General features: G+C 33.6%; 3 protein-coding genes across 9 annotated transcripts in view; 1 reads left to right on the plus strand and 2 right to left on the minus strand.

Annotated features, from left to right (window-relative positions):
• The first annotated feature begins 637 nt into the window (after positions 1 to 637).
• Positions 638 to 5,863, plus strand: GCS2beta (glucosidase 2 subunit beta). The gene is made up of 4 exons (XM_023161803.2): positions 638 to 1,175; positions 1,840 to 2,148; positions 2,200 to 2,397; positions 2,580 to 5,863. Exons 1-4 carry the CDS (start codon positions 641 to 643, stop codon positions 3,185 to 3,187), a joined length of 1,650 nt encoding a protein of 549 aa, XP_023017571.2. The 5' UTR covers positions 638 to 640; the 3' UTR covers positions 3,188 to 5,863.
• A 914-nt stretch (positions 5,864 to 6,777) lies between these two features.
• On the minus strand, positions 6,778 to 12,734 carry prtp (thioredoxin domain-containing protein pretaporter). Its single transcript, XM_023161817.2, has 5 exons — positions 12,420 to 12,734; positions 11,933 to 12,182; positions 11,735 to 11,875; positions 10,319 to 10,474; positions 6,778 to 10,000 (listed from the first exon to the last, which is right to left on the minus strand). Exons 1-5 carry the CDS (start codon positions 12,584 to 12,586, stop codon positions 9,545 to 9,547), a joined length of 1,170 nt encoding a protein of 389 aa, XP_023017585.2. The 5' UTR covers positions 12,587 to 12,734; the 3' UTR covers positions 6,778 to 9,544.
• A 927-nt stretch (positions 12,735 to 13,661) lies between these two features.
• The window catches only part of LOC111506683 (solute carrier family 35 member F3), a 74,931-nt gene continuing 72,592 nt past the window's right edge, over positions 13,662 to 16,000 (minus strand). For 5 of the 7 annotated variants that reach the window (XM_074177385.1, XM_074177390.1, XM_074177384.1 and 2 more), the window contains one exon: positions 13,662 to 15,057. In XM_074177385.1, coding sequence (XP_074033486.1) covers positions 14,946 to 15,057 — 112 coding nt within the window. In that variant the 3' untranslated portion in view covers positions 13,662 to 14,945. Of the gene's footprint in view, positions 15,058 to 15,110; positions 15,179 to 16,000 lie in introns of all 7 variants that reach the window. The other 2 variants (XM_074177382.1, XM_074177383.1) reach the window with 1 other exon arrangement.

The following is a 16,000-nucleotide window of genomic DNA, read 5'->3' on the forward strand; positions in this document are numbered from 1 at the left end:
GGAAAGCGGCACCATTGTCCTTTATAACACTTCGGCAGATTCTCTATTGATTTAGTTCTGTTTATTTTCCAGATTGTGAAAGGTCATATACCCAAAAAACAGTAAGAAGTATTGAGTCCATCACAAAAAATGTCTTTCAAAGAATGAATACTTACATGTTTTTGTACGATATTTTCAAAATGAAACATGAATTCAGATTCTGAGTATGTAAAGTAAGACAAGAAACTTTCCTCGGGTATCTTAAGCTCCCCAGTAGAATATATATTGGAAAAACCCGATCTGATATAGTTTTTTCTTGTACAAACAACTCCCTGATAGTTTGATTAGAAAAAAAATACAAGGGCATCACTATATTTTTTCATCCTGAAATAATAACCAATGCTTCATGGTTTGTTCTGCATTTGTAATGTACTGAAGCTGAACAATTTCTACACTATGGTATAGGTCTTGGAATTTTCGAAAATTGTAATTAATACGAAGTCTACACCTAAGCTAAAGAATAAAAAAGCTAATAGTTCAAAAAATTGATACGATGAAATCTTGTAGTATTTTGATTGGTGAATACCTTGAACAGCAGGCAAACGTCATATTTGTCCAATCACATCAAAAAACATTGAAATACGTGTCTCAGATTGAGCGCATGCGTGGTCAATTTTTTGTTATGAGATTATATACAATTTTTGTTGCCGGTACCATGTTCGCGAATTTTTTCAAGATTCCTAAATTAATGAATAGTTTTCTGATAATTATCGTGTTAGTATGTGAAATTTTATCTTCAGAAGTACCTCGTCCGAGAGGCGTTTCTCTCTCGAGAGCATCTCTTTATCCTCCAGATAAAGATTTCACTTGCTTTGATGGCAGTAAAACGATACCGTTCACCCAAGTGAACGACGATTACTGTGACTGTCAAGACGCCAGTGACGAGCCAGGAACGTCTGCTTGCCCCCATGGGATATTTCACTGCACAAACGCCGGACACAGACCTGAAAACATTCCATCTAATAGAGTTAACGATGGGATCTGTGACTGCTGTGATGGCACTGATGAGTATGCTAGTGATAAATCCTGCCAGAACAATTGCATCGAACTTGGAAGAAGTGCTAGGGAAGCTGCACAACGTAGATCCGAGTTAATCAAAGCGGGAAAACAGTTGAGGGCTGAACTAAGCCAAAAAGGTGAGAAATACGAACACGTTCTCTGCTGTTACGGTCTATAGAACCAAGACTAAGATTAAATATTCCTGTCTATAGACCTAGATTCAAATTGTCCTAGATGACGAGGTATTCGGGATTATTTTTATAGTCTTGTTCGGGTCATTGGGCAAATGTTCTGAATTATTGAATCTTTTGATTACTAAACATTCCAAAAACTACTGTCCTCTTCAGTTCTTGTGTAGAAAGTTGTTCCTGTTTGACCAATATAAGTGTTGGGCAAGAAGCATTAAAGGCAAATTTACACATCTTCGCCTTTATCAAGCAACTACACTTTTGGTTGAATACCTTCTATTAATAATAATGCCCGCATCCATTAATCAAAATTGTCAAATTCGTCATAGTCACTCAGAGGTAGGTCAACTACTTTGATTCCAAATGTGACTGCTGAATTACATTATCTCTATCTAATTCAACATATTACATTAATGGTAAATGTACAGTTGGAGGTGAAATGGAGAAATATTCTAATTCCTTCCCACTCAGAATCTGAACCGGAGGAATATTTTCAGAATCAAAGTCTTTGACTGGATCGTTTGAAAAATATGTCATCAAAACCTATATAGGAATTTTTTTTTTAATTCACCCAAATCAAAGTCAGACAAAACTGGTAACAGCATTTTTTCAGGAATTCAGCTCAAACAAGAGAAGCAGTTGAAGATAAGTGAGTTGCAGAAAAACAAAGAAGAAGCAGAAAAATTGAAAGCCGAAAGGGAAGCCCTTAAGAAGGAAGTCGAGGAACAAGAGAATGCTGCTCTTGAATACTACAGACAGTTAGAAGAGGAAATCAAGAAGAAGAAAGCTGAGGAAGAACAGAAAAAGAACAGAGCTGAAGCTATTGAAACTTTTAATAAGTTTGATTCAAATCAGGACGGCTTGGTGGACATTTCTGAATTGAGAACCAGAGAAAGCTTTGACAAAGATAGGAATGGAGAAGGTTCTTATTCCAATTTAATGTAGCTTGTACTATATATTTTTGTTTTTGCAGTATCTGAAGAAGAGGCTAAATATTTCCTGAACCTCCAGGATTCTGTGGACTTGGAAACGTTTGTTGGGGAGTGTTGGAAGAGTATCAAACCCTATTTAATGATGGAAGCTGGTGTCTTCAAACCTCCCATAACAGAACCTAAACAATCAGCATCAGAAGCTGAAGATTTACAGGATGGAGAACATGAACAAGAGGAAGGTAAACTAGTTTTATTTCATCAGCTGATCATGAATTTATTCGAATTACTTTGAAAAATAATTTATATTTTCAAAATGAATCAGGTAATGAATGTGTATGAATAGTGAATAATTATTAAATATTAAATTGAAATAATTATTAAATATTTTGATCAATTCGCTTTCAAAAAATTTGTATTTCAGCTCATGAAGAGGATGATGAAGAGGAAGAGGAGGAAGAAGAGGAGCCTCAAGAACCTGAGCAAGTAGAAGAACCCCAAGAACAACCAACCACCGTTCCCTACGACGAAGAAACTCAAAAACTCGTTGAAAAGGCTAACGCAGCTCGTTCAGAATATCAAGAAGCTGAAAGGCAAGTACGAGACATCGAAAATGAAATCAAAGACATCCAGTCATACCTCCAGAAAGACTTTGGCCAGGAGGAAGAGTACGCCACTCTGGAAGGCCAATGCTTCGATTATGAGGACCTGGAGTACATCTACAAGCTCTGTCCTTTCGATAGAACTACTCAGCAGCCCAAGTCAGGCGCAGCCGATACCCGTCTAGGTTCGTGGGGCCACTGGTCTGGGCCTGAGTCGAACAAATATGAGCAAATGACTTACGAAAAGGGCCAGTCTTGTTGGAATGGCCCAACCAGGTCGACGATAGTGCGTCTGAGTTGCGGCGGCGAAAATAAAGTTACCAGTGTTTCAGAACCGAACAGATGCGAATATCTTTTTGATTTCGTCACGCCTGCGGCATGCTACGAGGCGCCGGCCGACGCCTCTGAGGACCTCCATGATGAGTTGTGAGGTTTGATGTTTGGTTCGCAACTTGGTGTATTCAATGATTCCTGATATTTAGTTGTGATTTGAATGAATGTTAGTTTAAGTCGAGGGTATATATTTTTCAAATTTGGACCATTTTTGTCTCTTTCTTTAAGATGTAAAATATGTTGAGTAATAATTGTAGGATTTTACTTGAACTGATTTATTTGTATTTATTGCTCTGAGCTATAAAAAGTTGAATAGAAAATATCATTTACAGTCTGAACAAGTTTATAATTCAGTCATGAGTCAGATTTATTTGAGCAAAATTTTTCAGGTCCTCAAAATAAGTAGTAGAAATAAAGTAGAATGAGTTGTTTGGTAGGTCAAATATAAGTTATTTCTACGAATCACACGTTACAAGCTACTGCTTCAGATACTCTCAGTGCGAGAACTAAATTTATATCTCAAAGTCCCAATAACGAACTAGATTGGCCAACTGTGTGTTCATTCGTATTCAGAGGGTGAGGGCTTAATGTGAGGACAGAGGCAGGGCCTACGGTGAGAACATTGGGGGTGGCGGGATGTCTATGCAAATGTAGACCACATAATAAAATGCCAACAAACTGTGTCCAACATTACCACGCACGACTTCATAGAGAGGCCATTGAGATCTATAAACATCTCAACAATTTAAACAGAACAGAAGGTATACTGGTCAACAGAACGTGGTATCCAGTGTTCAAAAAGGCCAGAAGTGGACTAGAATACAACTCGGATCGACATCCCTCCAGTGGCATACCTGTTAGCAACGTGGACCAATCAGAACAATCTAGTGACATTGCGGACCAATCAGGAGTGAGCATCTCCCACCATCACCGCTCCCGTTGGCCAAGCTGCTATTCCCACCATTAGCCCCACTGAAGTATAAATAAAAGTGAGCAGGTAGCTCACTATTCATTCATTAATGAGACTTTGAGATATTACTTTCGTCCTCGTGCATACCGCTGATGATGTCTGTCGCAGTATCAGACGAAACGTTTGATTAAATATGGCAGGGTTAAAAATGAGAATTTAACCATTTGGAAGTTTTCAGTCAACAAAGTTTCCGGAATCTACGTTGATAAAATACCATTGTTACTTGTGAAAGTTGTTGGGGGAATAAGAGTAGCTAAAAATATTGAGTTTGCGCTAGTAACATATCAGTTTAATATCATATTGTCCACAATGTGTTTATATGCAAAAAGGTTGTCATCTTCACTTTTCTTCTTCTACTTTTTTAATCTTTTCTTCATTATGGTTAGGCACAACAGACGATATCTCTACTCATAAGCTAACCTTTTTGACAAAAATAGGTATATTTCTATTAACAATGAAATAATTCATCATCAAAAATTATACTGGGAATCTGTAAGCCAATCATTAAATTTGTCTTTTTATTGTGAACACTGCAAATAAATTTTACTCTTGAGTACATAAAATTTTCACATTTGCTAATAGCAACTATCTTGACATATTTCTTTGTTTTCCCATAGTTTTTTGTTGTCTCTAGCGCCATCTTGCGGCAATGGTCCTTACAACTGGCAAATAATAAATTATACAAAAAAAATATATATATATATATATATAAGGAGGCTCTATCTATATTCTTCCCCCCCACTCGAAGTGCAATAAATTTGTTGATCAATTTTTTATGCAGGAAATAGTTTCGCCATCTGAAAGTGAGGTGTTTCAGGATTTTTACAATATGACTACTCTTGTCGATGCTTGAATTCTCCCAGCTATTATTTTCGCCTAATATAAACATGTTAATCTTTCAAACTAAATTTTTAAAAATAGCAATTGAATCAATATTGTGAATTTATTTGAAACTCCGACGAAACATTCTATTCTTGTGACTATACTCTGATGTCTCATTCTGTTTACCCAGGAGGAGCCCCTCTTGTATAGATCAGCGGAGACAGCATAAGTTTTTGGTGCTGAAAAATACATATTCTCTATTCGTACAAATCTGTATACAACATACTGCCATTGCATTTAAATTTGTTGTCTACAAGTCTTGAGGAAGTTTCAGTTGGCTCATTACTACTGATGAAAATTATTAATTCTAAGAAACAGTTATTTCATTATTAATTTGCTGAACTGTTGGTCACAGAGCAAGGAAAGAGATATTTAAGAGTACAATTTTTCTTTGATAGGCAAGAAATTATTCAATAAATTGATGGATTTAGCCGTTACTAGGTGGTAGGAGATCGCCATGAAAAATGAACTTCCTATGTTTTTACTTGTATTTGTAACTAACGTGACTGCAGTTTCGTCCCTCAATGACATTTTCAAACTAATACAATAAACTTGGTTTATTGATCTTGTTGGATGAAACTGAAGTAACGTTAGTTGAGAAGACAACTGGTATGAAAACATAGGAAGTTTTATTTCTCATTTTTTATGAAATTATTCAATGATTTTTCAGCTAGGATTGATTCAGGTTTTTACAACATTGATCAAACTAGGAGAAATGGGAAGTTACTGTAAAGAAAACTTAATTTTCAGTGAATTTTATAGCTCATTGCTCGTCATATGGCAATATTTTTTGTTCCATTTCATTTTTAAATGTGCAACGTCATCGAGACCATATTATTGACCCAAAGGTTGTGTGGATTTACTTGTAGTATTTTGTTAAAGATGTACACATGTTCATTGAATAAAATTATGTTTATACAATGTGTTATTTCAATTTCCCCTTTGAACAGAGTTACTGAAACATCGCTCAAAAACAATTTAAATAGTACAGGATACAAAAAGAGGTCGTGCTTCTCCCACCACTTCACTATCCTTAGTTTTTAAACATTTTTTTTGGCATGTTTCACACATGAACAAAACAATTATGAAAAACATACTCTTGTGCAACCATGTGAATGTATAAGTGAAAAATATGATCATTTATCCTCTTTATACTTGAAAACATGCTATTTCAAGGAATAATGAATTGATTATATTTATCCATGACCATTTTATAATGTACCCATTATACGTCTGTTTACTCGATCTTAATAATACCCATTGATCAGGGCAGTGGTTAATGGGTCATTAATCACTGCGGTCAGATGTTTCCTTGATTTAGCTATAATATTATATTGTTTTGCTACAAACAATCAGTACAATTCGTACCCGGAACCTGCGGTTGGAAAGCAAGGAGCATCTACACTGAGCTATCAGCGACTTTGAAAGTGCTAGGTTAAGTGTAAAACAGTCTCGGCTGAACTTCGCCGTTTCATTGTTTTTTGTATCTATTTCTTTTTTATAAACAATGTATGTCAATGAATGAAGCCCATTTTTTATTATTATTATATGTTTGTTAACATGCAATGCTTTTCAAAACATTTCATACATCAAAGTAGCTTTTGACAAAGTATAGTATTCTACTCGCGTACAATGGCTATTATTCTCTCGGTGACTCACCGCGTGAATAATAGCCATCATCATATACTCGTTCAATAATATACTATTATCAATATTCAATCTGTTATCACATTTTTTAAAATCACGTCAATACTTGAGTTATTAACTCAAGCTAGTTGAAATATCACGTATGAGATTGTTTCGACACAAAGTGTAGGAATAATTGAAAAGATCAATATCTTATCAAACTTTATTTACAAATAAAATTTTAAAAAACAAAACAAAAAATGAACTTGTGAATGAAGAACCACAAACACTTCTCTAGAAAAAAACAAACACTAAGAATTACCTACACACAAAGAAGAAAGAGTATAATTGATATGAAATTTAATCTTGTGGAACTTTCAAATTCTGCAGTGAAATGAAAAACATCTAGCTTACAATTTCTAAGGGAATCATTCTGATTTGTCAGTTTTTATCCAACAATGCCCAAGAAATGAAACTAGTAACTGATAATCAAGAACTAAACCTAAGAATACCGCCTGTTTCATTTTGAGCTCAATCTTTATTAAAACATAATTCAACTTTCTAGTCGTAGTTCTTATCAGTCAAGTACTAGCCTTAGGTTAAGTTTCTATTTCAACTGAATACTGTCTGGTCATAAAACAACATTCAGGAATGTTGTAAAACAATATTTTTTGCAACAATCAAAATTTCAGTTGGGTCTGAAATTTCAATAAGCATCTGAATCTGTAAACTCTAATACAGGGTGTCTCAAATATGTGAGCCAGTTTTCTCAGTAGCAAGATTCAAAAAAGCATATACAAAAGATGAAAAAAAAACATTTCACTTCTCATGGTAGATGCCAAAATCTCTCCTAATTTTCGATTTAAAAAGTGTAGAGAAAAAATCTGACAAATTGAAAAAAATTATTTGTTCAATAAATGAATTGTCAATTTCGGATGAAGCCTTCAGATCTATTTTCCATCACCTCTAGATTTTTCAGTATTTTTATATTTGTAAAACGAAATCAACTGAAGCAATGTAACAGCTCAATAATATCTAAAACAACTATGCATTATGAGGTAAACAATTTGAAAATTGGAATAAAGGTACATCTACTGGACTGAGTCATGGCCTGTGGGAGAAATCGTATTGTACCTTCATGAGTTTGACTATTAAAAATATGTTTATGCAATTTACTTTTGAACTCCATCACTAACTGAATACGGTCTTGAATTTTGATGTTTACGGCTCGAATAATCTAACATACTGATAACCAGATTTCTACACATCTACTGCTCATTTTGAGGGAAAGGCCTCTCACCGGCCATGACTCAGTCCGGCAGCTGTATAGTTTGTTTCTCCCTACATTGAGTTGTTTGACAATATTTCTTAAGATAACTCCATAGTGATGCCATAATTAATTTGGAGAAAATTGCCAGTTTTAATGGAAATTGAAAAGGTAATTTTATATTCGATTGAATGGTCTGAATTTCTTGACTTGTGTTCATTTCCAACCCCATATAGATTTTCAATTGTTTTATCATTAAAAATATGGACTTCGATGATCAATACCTCTATTCCCAATTTCAGATTTTTACCTCATAAAATACTGAATGTCAATAGTTATAATTTAAAAAAAAAATCTGAAATATATATTTTGATACTTCTAATACCAATAAACTAATTTTTGGCATCATAACTGTTATGAAACTATACAGCCCATGGGGGCTGTAGATATAAGTCCATCCTAGAATACACAAACTATGATTCACAGAATCATCTTGTCCACTAGAAGATCATAATTCCCCTTTTGTTAATTTTTGGTTTGAAATCGAAAATAACAATGAAAACGTTCTTCAGGTGTGTTTTAGGTGTATATTTGAACAATTTCAATATTTCTCATTGAAACTCACAAGAACTTGATTAGGTATTTGTTGAGTAATGAAATGTACAATACCTATACAAATCTGTAAAATATGGACACAGATCATTTTCCAGAGCAAGTTTTTAGTGTTTCTCAAAAAATAATGATAACAAACAAAAAAAAAACAAAAATTGACTATATCAGATGAGCATTTTGTTTGGAGCACATGCATTTTTTCTAAGTTGGCAATCCTGTATATTTGTCATTGACGTATCTGAAGTAACGACAACTGACACTTATGACAAACAAAGTAGCCAACTTAGAAAAAATACATGTGCTCCAAATGAAATCCTTATATTATATAATCAGATTGTAGTGGTGTTTTATTAAATATTAAACATGGAATATTGAACATGGAATTAAATATTAAACATCGAATTGATGGATGCTTCAAATCAAATATATACCAACAAAGTGGATGTTTTTCAAAAACTTTTTTAAAGAAAAACACTGAATCACTTTTCGCCTTGAAGGAATATCAGAATATGAGAGAGGCATTGATGATTTTTGCAAACAAAAAACAAAATGAACTTGTAAGAAAGCTCAGATCTTTGCAAAAAACTTTCTTTTCATGTTTAGAATCAAAATCAGTGTAAAGAACAATATCTGAATTAAATAAGAAATAATATCAATTTTTTTCATTTCTTGTTGTATGAGAAAATGTCGATTTTATAAAAAAAATACACAATTTCAGGTGGGTAAAAAATCCTTGACTTACAGGATTGTCTAGTTTATATGCTGCGTCTTTGACAATAATATAATTATCAAAAGAATTGATGAAGGTAATTAATAACTTTCTTTTTGGTTTGACAGTTTTACTGTTTTCTTTAAATTCCAAGGAAAATATTGAAAAATCAATATATTCTTGTAGAGTACCAGCTTCAAGAAAACAAACTCAATAATATGACTAGAAAACTCAAACTCGGATCTATTTCTCCAACACTTAGTCATTTGAAGCACCCTGTATAACGCACTACATTACGAAACAATGAAAAAAATACCAAAATGAACACCCTTGAGATATCAGTCAAAAAATGCTGGTAAGTATTTGAAACTATAAAACCTCAAAAAATTTACAACTCGTCGTGTCTTACATGCTTCAACACAAACTCATACAGATCCTCCAAAGACCTACTGCCACTATACTCTGATATTCTCTCTCCATCCTTGTACAAGAACAAAGTAGGGAAGCCTTCCACTTCTTCGTCGTTACACAGTTGCTTATTTTCCTCTAACGTACAGTCAATCTTGAAGACTTTGACTTTACTGTTGGTGGAGAACTTCTCTCTCAGGCCGTCCCAAGTGGGGGAGAGCCTTTTGCAATGGCCACACCATGGGGCGAAGAATTTGACGAACGTTATGCCAGACTCGATATTGGTTTGGAAGGTGTCACCAGTGAGTTCACCAGAAGTGTCTTTTGTAACGGTTTTTGGAGGTTGTTCAGCCTGTCCTTCCTTTTGGGTGCCCAGCATTTTGTTGACATACTGTTTGAGGTCGTTATGGCCTCTGTCCCCTTGATACTTTTCGATCTAGAAAATACAACAAGCCTTCTTCCAAAACATCTTTACTGGTATCGAACTAAAATTATTTTTTGTGGAGGAAATCAAGAGTTTTTCATCGTCCCCTTTTCCATTAATTTCACCTCACACAATATGAAAAAAAAAATTGTAAGTTCTCCATTACAATCTTTATTTTTTTTTCAGATATTGGAAGGTGAAAATACCAAAAAAAGGTCGATGAAAAATCCTCATTGTTTAATTTCACTTTTACCAAAAAAAAATTGTGAAAAATGTTTTTTTGTGATCCTCGAATGCTCTCCCTCAAGTGAAATGAAAAATATTTTTTACCTTCTTTCCATCTTCAATCCACAGTAGTGTGGGATAACCCTTGACTTCGAAATTATTGCATATTGTCCTGTGTTGCGTACAGTCAATTTTTCCTATGCTCACGTCAAATTCAAATTCAAAAGTTTTAGCCAATTGTTCCCAAGTTGGAGCCAATTTCTGGAAAGAAGTATTATCTTACTAATATACAGTATACAGTAGACAAAATAAGACAAAAGTTCTGGAATGGTCAAGTATCTCAGTTGCCTGCAAAAAATGATTTTTAAATTTTGTGTACAATTTTTTGGTACTTCCGGTTGAGCCAAAAATGTCATCAATATTATTTTTTTAATGGTGCATCCCGAATATTCCTCAAGTTTTAAACATGAATTACAAATACATTCAATAATACTGGAAACGAAGTGTTTCATCACTAATAATTTTTGGAGAAATAAAAAATCTTCCCAAATTTAAATTTGTAAAGCAATTTGTCAATATAAATTTATATATATAAACTCAGCTGGGTTATGGAATTTCATGAGGGAGTAGTGTAAAAACATACATTTAAAAGAAATTGAAGGTACAAAAAATATTTTTGGAAAAAAAATTCAATAAAGATTGGAAATATTCATCTGAAATATTGTTTGAAGGAAGTGAAGAAATGGACATAAATCAATTATATAATTGTGAAAAATTAACAAAATATCAACTGTAATGAACACACACGAAACACTATATAAAACTGAAATAATCACAAAAAATAATATTATTAAAAAAATTACTGAAGAAATTTCCAATAGATCTTTATGATAAAATACCAGATAAACGGAAGAAAATAAAATCATTGCTAACCGTTAAAGAAAATTGGATTAGCAAAACTTCTAGAAACTTTTTTGACAATATTTTAAATAATCAAAATTAAATCAATTTTGTTCATACAAATTATATAATACCTATGTGACTTCTATGTTTGCAAGTTTATAAGTTGAGTTAACTTCAAAAATTGGTATAAATATTTCTCTTTGGTAATTGATCTGTTGTTAAAATTTTAGGTCTTCTATTGAAAAAAACCTGTTTTTCCGTTAACCAGCTATCGCGCCCCCCCTTATGGACGATAATCTTCAGAAGTCAAAGCTGGTGCTAACTAAGGATTAGGAGGGAAAGGAAATTGAGAATTCAGTTTGTGAGGAATGATGATTTGTTTTTATACTAAGTTGAACAAAATATATGAATAATGTTTTAGATTTGATGAATCCCTTGTATGGAATGAGCATATTATTTTTTCATAAAAAAAATCCAATTTCAACTTGAAGATTGTGGCAATAGATAGCCTGTTTTTTTAAAGAAAATAGTGTTCTAGAATGAAAGGATTTTCCAATGAGACTAACTTTTTTCTTTAAATACATCAAATTCACATTTTGTAAGCAACTTAATCCTTACCTGACAGTGTCCACACCAAGGAGCATAAAACTTAATAAAATGTTTTCCAGTTGCAACATGATTTTCGAAATTTTCCTCTGTAAGTTCATGCAGCCCCTCTACGGGTTGGGAAATGTTTGTGTCAGTAATTTCGTCATCACCCTAAAGAAATAAATTTGGTTTATTATCAATCAGGTCCATTCTGCTCACGAAAAATACCTCTCGCAGTTGTTCATTGATGAATGTTGTGATTGTCGGGAGGTCTCTGGTACCTCTGAACTTTACCCCTTCATTGTCACCAACTTTAAAGAACTTTAGGGTGGGGTATCCTGTTATATCTTGTTCGGAACACACTTCGCTGGCTGTTGTACAATCCACTTTAGCGATTTTTATATTATTGTTCTCGTCTTCATTCAACATTTCTGCAAGCTGTTCCCATTTTGGAGCGAATTTCTGACAATGTCCGCACCTAGAATAAAGCAATATAAAATTTAGGGTCTATTCATGCATCAGCCTTGAGTCGCAAATTTTGAGAAGTTACATTGTTGATTTTAGTGGTAACATTCATGCAGGACCACAACCACGAGTAATGTTTTTACAAAGGGAAAACATGAATTTTTAAAAATTGCAACCGGACTGGTCCCCTTTCTTGTAACACTTATTGAATAAGAGTAATCACTTAGGTTAGATAACTTAAAGTTCTTACCAGGGTGCATAAAACATGACAAAGTGATTTTTCTTTGCAACTTCCTGTGAAAAATTATCTGCTGTATATTTGATAGTGTACACATCTTCCTCATGTGCGATTGCTGATATGACTGAAAATGCTAACAGCAAGTACAATGAAAATTTCATTTTCAAAGATCCTTTCATTAGGTATCCAATAACTAACGAAAATTGATATTTGAAATGAATGACTAGGCTATTGTCTATTGTTAATAAAGGATTCCTATCAGCAGCAACTCAACCTTTGTACTTTTACAGTTTGGACTTTATTTTATACTGTCATGTTTACTGTCACAAAAAACTGTCAGTACCGTACAAATAATACGATGCTGTCAGTATTAACTGTCACTGACTTCTGGACATAACTAAGGAAAAAAAACGAATTTATCGAACAGTTGGAACTTGGCTCCCGTGGTTATGAAAGGAAAGAACCTTAACCTCACTTTCTACAAGGTTATTTGGAAATTCCGACTTCAAATTCGGAATTGAGATGTTTCATTATGCTGAGTTTGGAATCAGCATTAGCGAGTAGAAAAAACAAATTCGTAAAGTCGGGGCCCTAAGCTATAGCTTATTAGCATGATAAAAGCATTATACTTGTGGCGACAGTTGCAACTTGGATTTTGTATTTGGGAGGAGGAAACACAAGTATAATGCTGAAAACATTATTCTTGTGCTGTTGCCAGAGGCTTCAAAAAGTACCCTGAGGATGAGGACACAGAATTTCTTTCAGAAGAGACACTCATCTTACGGCACTTTAATGTTCATGGGTCAAGTTTCAGTGATCTTAGTTTTGTGTTCGAAGTGTTCAATGTTATTTTCAGCGTTAAATTCAAATTATTTGAAACTCATCAGATATATAATTTGATTGCAGTCGAGAATTTATTACGATTTTATCCCAGCAGGTTATTAGACCAATTTTGAGCCGCTGTTTGTTTGACAACGGGTTTGCGAAATCTAGAGCATGAACATAAATTTCAATAACGTCAACCAACGTGAAACGACCTGCTTCTTCACTTTTGAAAAGATTACTGAACAAAAGTTTACTCATTTCTATTTCACAGAAAATCATCATATTCCGTAAGGAATAATGCTCGTAATTGACTACCAGAAAGTTAATATCATTGAAATAGCATCTGCTTACTAAGTAAAAACGCTCGATTTCAAACCCAACTGAATTTTCCAAATTTTGAGGAAGGAGTATGAATAAAAACGACAAATATTCATTGTAACACTTTTAATTTATTTAAAGGGAAACTTCTAATGATATATTAAGGTAATGATTGCTAAACATATATAGGAAACAACATATATTTAAAAATTAATAATCTTGTTTGTTTCTAACAACAGTTCATGTCGAAAGTATTCTTTTTGTGGTAACGTAAAAGAACTCCATATCTGCTAAAAATTCGACTAAACCCCTAGAGTACGTTTATTCATTCAAAGGTGTATCAATTTGAAGTAATAACCACTTGTTCATACATTTTTAAAGTCAGTATTGAAATATCGTCTGGTATATTTTAACAACTTAACAACTCCATATTCGTTTGTTCATCTCAGGACAAGTTATAGTTTCAATAAGTGCATGATCTCAACAAGATGTATTATTTTAATTCAAATAAAAATAACCTAGCCAATTTTATGTACCAAATAGTATTCGTTTTATCAACCACTCTAGAACACCAAATTGAGATTTTGTCAAATATTTGACCAATGTACTGAAAAAGTAGTACTTCTTCAATAAAAAAGTTATCAAAATGGACCTTTCCACTGGTATTGGGATAACCGGATGGGTGAAAACTACACGTATGATGATAGTGCCTTGTTTCATATTTTTTACAATTCTGTTGTCACTAGTTTTTTCAAAATCGAATAAAACTGGTGGTCGTGACGTCAATAACATTTGATATATAATACGGGCAAAACCGAAGTGCATCGTATTGCCAACTTACTTTGAGGTCATTTTGATGGTTAGTTCCGAAATTAAGCAGCATTTCATAATACGATAAATATAAAATTCCAAATATAAAAACTTTATATTTGTAATTTTCATTGAGTAGTACTAACTAAATGGTTACGCCATATATTCACTCATGTACTTTGTTTCTGCTTCACAAAAATCATATACATTTAGAAATGTGGTTTGAAAGGAGGGAATAAATTACAATGGTAGAGACGTCATCATCCTTTGAAATGGAAATATTTGGGTGTTACTTCCTGAATAATGAATCATTTTCTTGTAGAACTAATGAACAATAATCATAAATTTTTTTTCGGAAAGCTTAGAGATCTGTTGGTGATTTTATAATCCAATACTTGTTACCCACAGACAATCTGCCAAAAATATTTGATTCAAATGCACTGAGAACTTCTCTAGAATTTTGCTTCTACAGAAGATTAGCAAGATCGTGTCATCAACTGAGGATCCATTTTATCGATTCTATCAAGGTAGAGAAGATCTTTGAAACAGGTATTTTGATTGGTGCTCATCTAAACTCTGTCTTGGTCACCGCACCCTTCCAGACGGAGACCGTAGGTGTGACCTAATATACCCAGTCCGGTAATCAATGATCTGGCTGCGTTGGGAATTCGATCCGTGGCGGTTTCTTCTGCTCCACCTAATAAAAAATAATATTGCAGGTTACCATTATATATTTTCAGAATGAAATAATTGTGAGAAGCTGTGAAAAAATGTGTAAACTGCAACTGTCGTAGGCTTTCCAACTAAAATTTGGTGATCTGTAACAAAGACAAAGGGTTTCTGATGACAAATTTTCATCATAATTGAATTCAACAGCTGATTGATTCACAGGTTTGATTTACACACGCATTTTATCATACTGACATAGTATTCTTGTGGAGTAAGTACACTCTGACATTTCATCATGGACAGACTTTTTAGACTTTAGACGATCTACGAAATTTGGCGTTCTACGAGAAATATGTTTCATGCGAATTTATAGACCACATCACTAAAGTCTTGATTTAAGTTCTGTGATATGGATCACCTTTCTGAGGGAGGACAGACCAGTCTTTGTAATGGTGTTTCTTTTATAGCCGACAGTCAGCGATATATTTTTGTCAGTCATTTATTTCCAGCTGATGATCACAGAATGCTTCACCATTCCATATGATTGTTTTCATTTCTGTATTATGACTACTAATTATCTGACAAATTTTCAATCGGGGATACATTCTCAAAACATTATTTTTAAGCCTGTAGAAAGCAGCCTTTGCTCTACCTTCCCATGGTGACGCAATTGACGCTATTTCATTTCATAAATGATCTGGTCTTTGACTAAAGTTTCGCATTAACTATAACGCTGAACTCTTAAAAACATAAGAGTGGCTATCTTAAAAATAAGAGTGGTGAAATTTATGCTTATAAGACATCCTCAAAAAACTGATCAAAACTCATTTTCATGGAAATGAGCAGCAGCTCTTTAATTTTTCAAATTTCATTTGCGATTTTATCGGCTGAAATATCTGGACGCTGTTATTCGATCTGTCAGAATGATTTGACACCATTGTATTTCAGGGAACTCTTTGTTGTGATGAACT

Source organism: Leptinotarsa decemlineata, unplaced genomic scaffold, assembly GCF_025532065.1.
Source record: "Leptinotarsa decemlineata unplaced genomic scaffold, Ldec_3_MD MMD2_tig00002974_RagTag_RagTag, whole genome shotgun sequence".
NCBI lineage: Eukaryota > Metazoa > Arthropoda > Insecta > Coleoptera > Chrysomelidae > Leptinotarsa > Leptinotarsa decemlineata.

Excerpts from the sequence above, each read along its gene's own strand:
- GCS2beta (XM_023161803.2), top strand. The coding sequence starts at position 641 with ATGCGTGGTCAATTTTTTGTTATGAGATTATATACAATTTTTGTTGCC. Across the intron at positions 2,149-2,199 it reads CAAAGATAGGAATGGAGAAG|TATCTGAAGAAGAGGCTAAA; the intron begins GTTCTTATTCCA and ends TTGTTTTTGCAG. Across the intron at positions 2,398-2,579 it reads AGAACATGAACAAGAGGAAG|CTCATGAAGAGGATGATGAA; the intron begins GTAAACTAGTTT and ends TTTGTATTTCAG.
- prtp (XM_023161817.2), bottom strand. The coding sequence starts at position 12,586 with ATGAAAGGATCTTTGAAAATGAAATTTTCATTGTACTTGCTGTTAGCA. Across the intron at positions 11,876-11,932 it reads TCAATGAACAACTGCGAGAG|GGTGATGACGAAATTACTGA; the intron begins GTATTTTTCGTG and ends TTATTTCTTTAG. Across the intron at positions 10,001-10,318 it reads GGATTGAAGATGGAAAGAAG|ATCGAAAAGTATCAAGGGGA; the intron begins GTAAAAAATATT and ends TGTATTTTCTAG.